Source organism: Salmo salar, chromosome 01 (assembly GCF_965601325.2).
Source record: "Salmo salar chromosome 01, fSalSal1, whole genome shotgun sequence".
NCBI classification, from domain to species: domain Eukaryota; kingdom Metazoa; phylum Chordata; class Actinopteri; order Salmoniformes; family Salmonidae; genus Salmo; species Salmo salar.
In genome coordinates this window covers 178312343-178324351 of record NC_138291.1, presented here as the reverse complement: position 1 = coordinate 178324351, position 12009 = coordinate 178312343, and the positions used below count along the sequence as shown (strand labels likewise).

General features: G+C 43.5%; 1 protein-coding gene across 2 annotated transcripts in view; it reads right to left on the bottom strand.

Annotated features, from left to right (window-relative positions):
• wdr7 (WD repeat domain 7) overlaps nt 1–12009 on the bottom strand; it is a 403835-nt gene that overhangs the window by 277933 nt on the left and 113893 nt on the right. For both annotated transcript variants that reach the window (XM_045693965.2, XM_082956906.1), the window contains exon 18: nt 5154–5245. In XM_045693965.2, coding sequence (XP_045549921.1) covers nt 5154–5245 — 92 coding nt within the window. The remainder of the gene's footprint in view (nt 1–5153; nt 5246–12009) is intronic.

Genomic DNA, 12009 nt, shown 5'->3' with positions numbered 1-12009 from the left:
CCCCCCCTCTCTCTTTTCTCTAACCGTTCCTCTTCGGGAGCCCGAAAATTGGGTTGGAATTACACAAAGAGCCCAGGACAGATGAGTCGAAGTAGAACGGAGAAGAAAAAAAAATTATGAAATGAAATGTATGCATTCACTACTGTAAGTTGCTCTGGATAAGAGCGTCTGCTAAATGACTAAAATGTAAATGTAGAAGCTGGAATTGGGGTATGTAACTGCCAATCTGATGTTCAAGAGTTCTTGTCGGTTGTAAGAAATAATAGCGGATACATTTAGTTAGAACATAGTAAAAATAAATTACAAAATAATCACAAAAAAGCAAAGTTGGATCGGAGCTTGCATAACGGTGGCCATTCAGTACAGTGCCATCTAGGAGACTTACCCAGAAAGACTCACAGCTGAAATCACTGCCAAAGGTGATTCTAACATGTATAGACTCAAGGGGTTGAATACTTACCTAATCAAGGTAAATAAGTGATTTATTTTTTCATTAATATTTTTATTTTTTGTATTATTTTACATTAGAGTATTTTGAGTAGATCATAAAAAATTAAAATCCCATTTTGGATCGCAATAAAATGTGGGGGGTGAATACTAATGATAGGCAATGTATATTATGAAAATGTGGGGGGTGAATACTAATGATAGGCAATGTATATTATGAAAATGTGGGGGGTGAATACTAATGATAGGCAATGTATCGGACACAAACACAAAGAAAGAAACGTCCACTGATTCTGGGTAATAAAACGAACGGCCCTTCTGCTAAATATATATATACACATTACATGTTGGCATTGTCTATATTTTTATTCTGTTTGTTTTGTTAAATGATTTCAAGTTTGAAGTTTTTAATGTCACGTGCAAAGGTACAGTGAAATGCCTTTCTTGATAGATCTAATCAATACCAATGCAGTAATCAATACCAACGCAGTAATCAATACCAACGCAGTAATCAATACCAACGCAGTAATCAATACCAACGCTCTAATCAATACCAACGCAGTAATCAATACCAACGCAGTAATCAATACCAACGCAGTAATCAATACCAACGCTCTAATCAATACCAACGCAGTAATCAATACCAACGCAGTAATCAATACCAACGCTCTAATCAATACCAACGCTCTAATCAATACCAATGCTCTAATCAATACCAACGCAGTAATCAATACCAACGCTCTAATCAATACCAACGCAGTAATCAATACCAACGCTCTAATCAATACCAACGCTCTAATCAATACCAACGCAGTAATCAATACCAACGCAGTAATCAATACCAACGCTCTAATCAATACCAACGCTCTAATCAATACCAACGCTCTAATCAATACCAACGCTCTAATCAATACCAACGCTCTAATCAATACCAACGCAGTAATCAATACCAACGCTCTAATCAATACCAACGCTCTAATCAATACTAACGCAGTAATCAATACTAACGCAGTAATCAATACCAACGCTCTAATCAATACCAACGCAGTAATCAATACCAACGCAGTAATCAATACCAACGCTCTAATCAATACCAACGCAGTAATCAATACCAACGCTCTAATCAATACCAACGCTCTAATCAATACCAACGCAGTAATCAATACCAACGCTCTAATCAATACCAAGGCTCTAATCAATACCAAGGCAGTAATCAATACCAACGCTCTAATCAATACCAACGCTCTAATCAATACCAACGCAGTAATCAATACCAACGCTCTAATCAATACCAACGCTCTAATCAATACCAACGCAGTAATCAATACCAACGCTCTAATCAATACCAAGGCTCTAATCAATACCAAGGCAGTAATCAATACCAACGCTCTAATCAATACCAACGCTCTAATCAATACCAACGCAGTAATCAATACCAACGCTCTAATCAATACCAACGCTCTAATCAATACCAACGCAGTAATCAATACCAACGCAGTAATCAATACCAACGCAGTAATCAATACCAACGCAGTAATCAATACCAACGCAGTAATCAATACCAACGCAGTAATCAATACCAACGCTCTAATCAATACCAACGCTCTAATCAATACCAACGCAGTAATCAATACCAACGCTCTAATCAATACCAACGCAGTAATCAATACCAACGCAGTAATCAATACCAACGCAGTAATCAATACCAACGCTCTAATCAATACCAACGCTCTAATCAATACCAACGCTCTAATCAATACCAACGCAGTAATCAATACCAACGCAGTAATCAATACCAACGCAGTAATCAATACCAACGCAGTAATCAATACCAACGCAGTAATCAATACCAACGCAGTAATCAATACCAACGCTCTAATCAATACCAACGCTCTAATCAATACCAACGCAGTAATCAATACCAACGCTCTAATCAATACCAACGCAGTAATCAATACCAACGCAGTAATCAATACCAACGCAGTAATCAATACCAACGCTCTAATCAATACCAACGCTCTAATCAATACCAACGCTCTAATCAATACCAACGCTCTAATCAATACCAACGCAGTACTAAAAATAGCATAAGGTGCAGACAGTAAAATACACAAGTGATCTTTGGATAAACACACGTCACCGTTTTAACTGACATTACTTTGTGAAGTGATGCCCAGTTACTGATTGGTTTAGAGGGGGAAAAGCTGAAACTATTAGCATAATGAGCAGAGGGTCTGAACAACGGGAGGATGACACATTTAGCAGGTCACTACAGGACACTGCCTCTCAATGAGAATATGGTGGAACAACGGCCCCATGGCCCCGAGAGCAAATGGGGGGGGGGGGGGGCGTGTGTGTGTGTGTGTGTGTGTGTGTGTGTGTGTGTGTGTGTGTGTTGACAGACCCCCCCCCCCCCCCCCCCATAACACAGTTGAAGGTTAGCAGGGTCGTCGTTAGTTAATAATGTTGTTCATGGATAAGCACTATACTTTAATTTCTACATTTAATTATGATACAACAACAAAAGAAGAGTGTAGCAGGGCCCTGATTAGTCCATACCACATACACACTACTAGGTTCCTACAGTTAAAGCTGCAGTATGTAACCTTTTTTGGGCGACACCACCGCATCCGCATAGAAATGTGTGTTGTAGATCTGTCATTCACATTGAAAGCAAGTCTAAGAAGTGGTTCGATCTGTTCTATGTGCTCTATTTCTATGTTTCCCGTTCTTAAGTTGAGTTATGTTTTTTTTTTTTTTACTTTCAGTTTTATACACCAGCTTCAAAACAGCTGAGAACAACATTTTTGGTGATGGAAAAGGTATTGCACAGTGGTTTAGATGGTACAATGATTCTCTACACTATACTTGCTGCATGTTATGCGACATAAACTGAAATTAGGTAAATTATTAGATTTTTAGCAAACCAGGAAACGGCATAACTATTTCTGCATAGTGCATCTTTACATAGTACATGTAACATTTTTTAAGAATAACAGAAGAGTATAAATAGTTAGATAGCTAGATATATAGATAATATTAAAATACGTGCATGCAAAAACAAATCATTTTATTTCCAGTTTATCTTCCTTTTTTATTAATTGAGTATTAATCAAAATGTGTTTAATATATGCTATTAAGACATCATCTGATCCATAGTCATGGGGTACAATATTATTCCATATACGGACACACCACCCAAACAGACCTGGATCACCAAGCTCAGGGATGGGCAACTTTTATGGTGAAATCTCTGAACTCATCATGAAAGGCTGCAGTGACTTGTGGGTCGGCTATCCAGATACATACCCCACACATGCAGTCAGAGTCAACCCTAGCCTTTTTGGAGGACCTAAGTGAAGTTTTAGAATCCTGCAATTCTACACATTTTGCCAATGGGCAGAGAGAAGATTTAGCAATTTTTGAACCCATTTCCTGCAATTCTACTCATTTTGCCATGGGGTGGAAAGAAATGTTGGCCGTTTTTAATATGATATCTGAGTGAGAGTGACTAACAAAATCAATGTGGGCCCCCCGGTCAGTAATAAGACCATGATTACTACACGTTTAGACAGATGGCTAATTTACCAACATAAAACATGTTAACTGACATGAAATAACAAGAGACAAACTGCTGATGCACAACCACATTACCAAATTGTACCCTTTGTATTGTAACAGTAAGTTGAGATCCCGACTAAGTTCTCCCCCCTGATCCACGGGCCTACAAAAAGGGCCAGTTGCCTTTCCCAGACCTATATAGATACTGAATAACCCTTGACTGGTATGAGTCAGGGACAAGGCCAGACAGACAGCAGTGAGACAGACAGAACTGTTGTGTTGCAGACCAGGGCTGGGGTCAAACACCAGGGCTGGGGTCAAACACCAGGGCTGGGGTCAAACACCAGGGCTGGGGTCAAACACCAGGGCTGGGGTCAATTCGAATTTAAGTCAGTAAATTCAAGAAATTACATTGAAAGAAGATGCTCTTTTTTTTTTTTCAATGATTGAATAGAAATGTCAGCTTACTTCCTGAATTGACCCCAATCCTGTAGTATAACAGGTGAGCTGCGCTGGAAATGTATATATTACATCAACCCCCCAATTTGTTTTGTACACTGCTGCTACTTGCTGTTTATTATCTATGTAGTCACTTCACCCCTACCTACATGTACAAATGACCTCTACCAACCTGTACCCCTGCACACTGACTCGGTACTGGTACCCCCTGTATAAAGCCTCGTTATTGTTAATTTATTGTGTTACTTTTGATTATTTTTTAAAATTCTGTTTATTTGGTAAATATTTTCTCAACTCTATTTCTTGAGCTGCACTGTTGGTTAAGGGCTTGTAAGTAAACATTTTACTACAAGGTCTACACTTGTAGTATTCGGGGCATTGGACAAATACAGTTTGATTTGATATTGTAGACTGTCGGTGACACCTTATTTTACTCCTGCGGAGAATGAGGTGTTCTACGGACGTGTTTATCAAATGACATTCTATTCCCTATACAGTGCGCTACTTTTGACCAGTGTAGTGCACTATATAGGGAATAGGGATGCATTAGGGACTCAGACCTAAGTTTTAAAGGCCAGGAGTAGATCTCTCCTAGATCTGAGACTCAGAGCGCCTGATGCCTGCTGCCCTGTACATCACTGGTTCTCCTAGCACCGCCCCGAGGGAAAACAGCCTTTTGTAGTTACCTTGTTTGATCTGTCCCTGCACGGCCGGACTAGAGACCTGGGGGGGTGCTGCAGTCTTTTTGGGGGTCTCAGGGGTCCCGGGTCTAGGAGGCCTGGAGAATAGAACACAAAGATACCATCAAATATTTAGCAGACAGAGAAGCGTGAATTGTGTCCATGTACTGTGTAGAAAAGACAAGCTTAGTAGTATGAGGGTGGGGGGGTGTATGTGTGTATGCATGTGTGTGTATGGTCAGAGAGAGGTTATGAACAACAAATCATCACTATACAAACACTCTCAATTCCCCTTTTAATTCAGGCTAACTACAGGTTCAGATGTGTTCTGTTCTAATCTAGTAGTTGAAAGCCCCAAGGCTTTTTTTTTCTCTCCTCTCAGGTCCACAATATTAAAGGGAAGGTGGCCCCATCATTATTACCTCGAACACCTGCAGTTCTCCTCCCACCAGGGTTTCCTCCCATCCTGACTAAATCACCAGGGTCAAATACACCGTAACACACATATAAATCAGAGACTGTTTTAACAGGTTTCCTAGACCTCCACTTGTGATCTTTACAGCGCCTCACAGCCCACACTACCCCCTTTAAAAAGCCTCGGGGTGAGTGTTCCATTCTGCTGACTGCACCTGTTGCATTGGGACTAATGAAGACAATGAAGAGAAGAACAGTTTCTCTCTCGTTAGCTAAATCCTTGCTAAAAAGTAGACTACATGTGCTGTAGTGGGATCTGACACTAACAGGCTGCCTGTGATCCTGTGATGTTACAAATCCTGGTCTGGAGGGAAACGTTCTAACATTTTATCTGACAAACGAGTTATTCTCTCAGGAGAGTGAAGACAGAGTAAAGTTAGTGATAGAGAAGTTTCGCCAGAGAGAGAAGTCTGTGGCCTTCACTAAGTCTGGATAAAAAGAGAGTGATGTGACCCTTCGTTCAGTCCCCTCCACCCCAGTCAGGTCCTTCGTTCAGTCCCCTCCACCCCCAGTCGGGTCCTTCGTTCAGTCCCCTCCACCCCAGTCAGGTCCTTCGTTCAGTCCCCTCCACCCCCAGTCGGGTCCTTCGTTCAGTCCCCTCCACCCCAGTCGGGTCCTTCGTTCAGTCCCCTCTACCCCAGTCGGGTCCTTCGTTCAGTCCCCTCCACCCCCAGTCGGGTCCTTCGTTCAGTCCCCTCTACCCCAGTTAGGTCCTTCGTTCAGTCCCCTCTACCCCAGTTAGGTCCTTCGTTCAGTCCCCTCCACCCCAGTCAGGTCCTTCGTTCAGTCCCCTCCACCCCCAGTCGGGTCCTTCGTTCAGTCCCCTCCACCCCAGTCGGGTCCTTCGTTCAGTCCCCTCCACCCCAGTCGGGTCCTTCGTTCAGTCCCCTCCACCCCAGTCGGGTCCTTCGTTCAGTCCCCTCCACCCCAGTCGGGTCCTTCGTTCAGTCCCCTCCACCCCCAGTCAGGTCCTTCATTCAGTCCCCTCCACCCCAGTCGGGTCCTTCGTTCAGTCCCCTCCACCCCAGTCGGGTCCTTCGTTCAGTCCCCTCCACCCCAGTCGGGTCCTTCGTTCAGTCCCCTCCACCCCAGTCGGGTCCTTCGTTCAGTCCCCTCTACCCCAGTCGGGTCCTTCGTTCAGTCCCCTCCACCCCCAGTCAGGTCCTTCGTTCAGTCCCCTCCACCCCAGTCAGGTCCTTCGTTCAGTCCCCTCCACCCCAGTCGGGTCCTTCGTTCAGTCCCCTCCACCCCAGTTAGGTCCAGCAATGTGACTCCTACGTCCATGGTGGGTTCCTATAAAATATTATGACAGTAAAACTGTCAACAACATCTTATCACAGAGAACTGTACCGTCAATACTGAAGTATATATAATTGTTTAGACTTTGGATCTTTATTTAATTGATCGATTTCATCACCTTTAAGCCTCTGAGGCTAGCTAGATGTAGTAGTAGACAGCCAACGGTAATCTATCTGACCAAGCCGAGGCTGAATTCCTATTGGTCACGCAACACGGACACATTTACTCAGCTAGTTGGAGTCTGCATAGAAACAGGATAGAAACCCCTTTAGAGTAATCAGGGCCTATTGTCCCAGTCTGTAGAAGAGGTTTGTTCAATGATTCGCTAAGAGAGATCTGTACAATACCTCTACCCAGACCATTCATTTAATTTAGGGCCCATCCACTGTTTATCACATTAAAGGCCAGGCCAGACAGACACAGCTATGTATGCATCCCAAATGGCACCCTATTCCCTATTTAGTGCACTACGTAGGGAATAGGATTCAATTTGGGAAGCAACCAGGGAAATGCACTCTTTAACACTGTGCATCTTACCCAGTGTAAACACAAGATACAGGAAACACACACACAACTAACAGGGTGGAAAAAGTGCAGCAAAAGCTGAGCTGTCAACCCCTTAAACTCCTGGGGATTGGCCAATATGGAAAGCATATGTGTAACCATGGTAGCAATTCGAATGGAAGAGTTTGGAGATGATGGGATAACGATTAGGCTAAATAGGTGAGGACAATTCACCTGATACGAGATGAATCTAAACACTACACCGTTGATTTCATGTTCTTTTTACTGTACCTTTTAAGCCGCATTTGTTGATAACGAACACGGAAAATACTCTGTATACAATCAGTAACATGATAAGAATATTAGAATCTGGGATAGGTGCAACATAAGACAAGGACAAGGGTTTTTGAGTGAGAGGTCTAACTGGTGTTTCCAAGTGAACACAGCTGTCAAACCGGAGTTTTCAACTATAAATGTAATTTTTTGGGTTTGGTTCTCCTAGCTGTGCCGTTGAGGAAGAAGAGCAAGCACACTTGTAGTTGTTTTGAACACAGCCCTGCATCCCTGCCTTTACACAATTACTGTTGTTGTTTAGGCCAGGGGTTCTCAAATTGTTGTGTGTCCGGGGAGCCCTTTTATGTTAAGAAATTCACCAGGGACCCCCCCCTCATAATCAGAAAAGATCAAGTGGGATGAAAGTAGCAAACAAGGAGTTTTACTTTTTATGATGTCGGCAGAGCACGGCCGGACAAACCAAATCTCTGTCCTTAGGAAAGACCATTTTAAACGCTCGCCTCTGGGCATCGGAAAGAAAATGTTGCCGTTTTTAAGCTACTGTAATTTCCTGCAATTCTACAAATGTGTCATTACAGAGAGATTTTGTTGTTGTTGCAGCCTTAAAAGCTAATATCCTGCAATTCTACACCTTTTTCCATGAGGCAGAGAGAAAACCTTGCCCTTTTAAAGCTTGAAATACATTAACGCAAAAAAACAAAATGTGAAAGAAATTGGGGAATACAAGATGTATTGAGTTGAAAATAAATTGAAATGGTGGAGTACTTTGAATACCAGCCTCGCAGACTCATGTTGCCCAGGGTTAAAAACATATTTACAGATTAATAATATTACATTGTATTATATTACACCCTCTAAACTTATTACACGGATCCCTTGGCTATAATGTGTTTAACCCTTAAGAGTCTAAGCCCTGCCCAAACCGTGGGAGGGGAGGTTCTACTAACCTATATGGAATTATTTTAAGAATGTCATACCAAGGGTCATTTAGCGTTTTGATTATGAATGTTAAAGACCCCTTGAAGTATAAAAAAATTTAAAAACATGAAACAAAATGTTTTGGGCTGCTATTAGCCCATACAAACGCATTGGATAACAGATTCTCACTACATGGAACAACAGACAGTCCTAACTGCCATTAGCAGTCATGACTTTTAGAAGCTTCTGATAGGCTAATTGACATAATTTGAGTCAATTGGAGGTGTACCTGTGGATGTATTTCAAGGCCTACCTTCAAACTCAGTGCCTCTTTGCTTGACATCATGTGAAAATCAAAAGAAATCAGCCAAGATCTCAGAAAAAAATATGTAGACCTCCACAAATCTGGTTCATCCTTGGGAGCAATTTCCAAACGCCTGAATGTACCACGTTCATCTGTACAAACAATAGTACGCAAGTATAAACACCATGGGACCACGCAGCCGTCATACCGCTCAGGAAGGAGACACGTTCTGTCTCCTAGAGATGAATGTACTTTGGTGTGAAAAGTGCAAATCAATCCCAGAACAACAGCAAAGGACCTTGTGAAGATGCTGGAGGAAATAGGTACAAAAGTATCTATATCCACAGTAAAACGAGTCCTATATCGACATAACCTGAAAGGCCGCTCAGCAAGGAAGAAGCCACTGCTCCAAACTGCCATAAAAAAGCCACACTACGGTTTGCAACTGCACATGGGGACAAAGATAGTACTTCTTGAAGAAATGTCCTCTGGTCTGACGAAACAAAATAGAACTGTTTGGCCATAATGACCATCGATATGTTTGGAGGGAAAAGGGGGAGGCTTGCAAGCCAAAGAACACCATCCCAACCGTGAAGCACGGGGGTGGCAGCATCATGTTGTGGGGGTGCTTTGCTGCAAGAGGGACTGGTGCACTTCACAAAATAGATGGCATCAAGAGGAAGGAAAATTATGTGGATATATTGAAGCAACATCTCAAGACAGCAGTCAGGAAGTTAAAGCTTGGTCGCAAATGGGTCTTCCAAATGGACAATGACCACAAGCATACTTCCGAAGTTGTGGCAAAATGCTTTAAGGACAACAAAGTCAAGGTATTGGAGTGGCCATCACAAAGCCTTGACCTCAATCCTATAGAACATTTGTGGGCAGAACTGAAATAGTGAGTGCGAGCAAGGAGGCCTACAAACCTGACTCAGTTACACCAGCTCTGTCAGGAGGAATGGGCCAAAATTCACCCAACTTATTGTGGGAAGCTTGTGGAAGGCTACCCGAAACGTTTGACCCAAGTTAAACAATTTAAAGGCAATGCTACCAAATACTAATTGAGTGTATGTAAACTTCTGACCCACTGAGAATGTGACGAAAGAAATAAAAGCTGAAATTAATCCTTCTCTCTCCTGTTATTCTGACATTTCACATTCTTAAAATAAAGTGGTGATCCTAACTGACCTAAAACAGGGAATTTTTACTAGGATTAAATGTCAGGAATTGTGAAAAACTGAGTTTAAATGTATTTGGCTAAGGTGTATGTAAACTTCCGACTTCAACTGTATGTACTACGCCCACTGAGATATATGTACTAAGCCTACTGAGATATATGTACTAAACCTACTGAGATATATGTACTAAGCCTACTGAGATATATGTACTAAGCCTACTGAGATATATGTACTAAGCCTACTGAGATATATGTACTAAGCCGACTGATGCACAACTTAAAGTAATACATGTCAGAGGGTTGTTAAAGCTACTCTTTTACATGAGGAGACTTGTGTTGACCCGGTTGGGGGCTAACGCATCGGGCTGGGGGCTAACGCATCGGGCTGGGGGCTAACGCATCGGGCTGGGGGCTAACGCATCAGGCTGGGGGCTAACGCATCAGGACCCGGGCTGGGGGCTAACGCATCGGGCTGGGGGCTAACGCATCAGGACCCGGGCTGGGGGCTAACGCATCAGGCTGGGGGCTAACGCATCAGGCTGGGGGCTAACGCATCAGGCTGGGGGCTAACGCATCAGGCTGGGGGCTAACGCATCAGGCTGGGGGCTAACGCATCAGGCTGGGGGCTAACGCATCAGGACCCGGGCTGGGGGCTAACGCATCAGGACCCGGGCTGGGGGCTAACGCATCAGGACCCGGGCTGGGGGCTAACGCATCAGGACCCGGGCTGGGGGCTAATACATTGTTTAAATGGGCTTTCTGGAGATTCTTCTTAATTTTAAACTAGCCAGGAAGACATTTATTGTAGAACACTGTCAGAAATCTAAGATGGCCACATGAAAAAACAAAGTTTTGAAATATTGAGGATTGGCTTGGAGCATCTGTAAGGCTGGAAGACAAGATGAGAAGAAGACTGGCTTGGAGCATCTGTATGGCTAGAAGACAAGATGAGAAGAAGACTGGCTTGGAGCATCTGTATGGCTAGAAGACAAGATGAGAAGAGGACTGGCTTGGAGCATCTGTATGGCTAGAAGACAAGATGAGAAGAAGACTGGCTTGGAGCATCTGTATGGCTAGAAGACAAGATGAGAAGAGGACTGGCTTGGAGCATCTGTATGGCTAGAAGACAAGATGAGAAGAGGACTGGCTTGGAGCATCTGTATGGCTAGAAGACAAGATGAGAAGAGGACTGGCTTGGAGCATCTGTATGGCTAGAAGACAAGATGAGAAGAGGACTGGCTTGGAGCATCTGTATGGCTAGAAGACAAGATGAGAAGAGGACTGGCTTGGAGCATCTGTATGGCTAGAAGACAAGATGAGAAGAGGACTGGCTTGGAGCATCTGTATGGCTAGAAGACAAGATGAGAAGAGGACTGGCTTGGAGCATCTGTATGGCTAGAAGACAAGATGAGAAGAGGTCTGTCCGTTCACCTGCTCCCCCTGTTTTATGTAAGAAAATAATACAAACACATCAAGGGGCACTGGGCCTGCCGTCAACAGACTTCATGAAATTGTCATCATCTTTCTGGCATTTCAGCAACAGCATGTTGTTAAATCATTCAGCTTCCCTACGAGACCAAGAGGAGGAAGCTCTAACAATCAGACCATCTCTGCCCCTGTCTCTGCTCACGGTTCACTGTACAAATAGCAAACTGAGGCTGAACAACAGCTCAATACAAACCAGGCAATCATCCCCAGTTTCAGCAATGCCACACCAGGCCAGGGGCCCACAGAGGACATGGAGGTAGTACAGACTGGGGACAGGTAATCGCAGGGCCAGGGGCCCACAGAGGACATGGGGCCTGGGGGTACTACAGACTGGGGACAGGTAATCACAGGGCCAGGGGCCCACAGAGGACATGGGGCCTGGGGGTGCTATAGACTGGGGACAG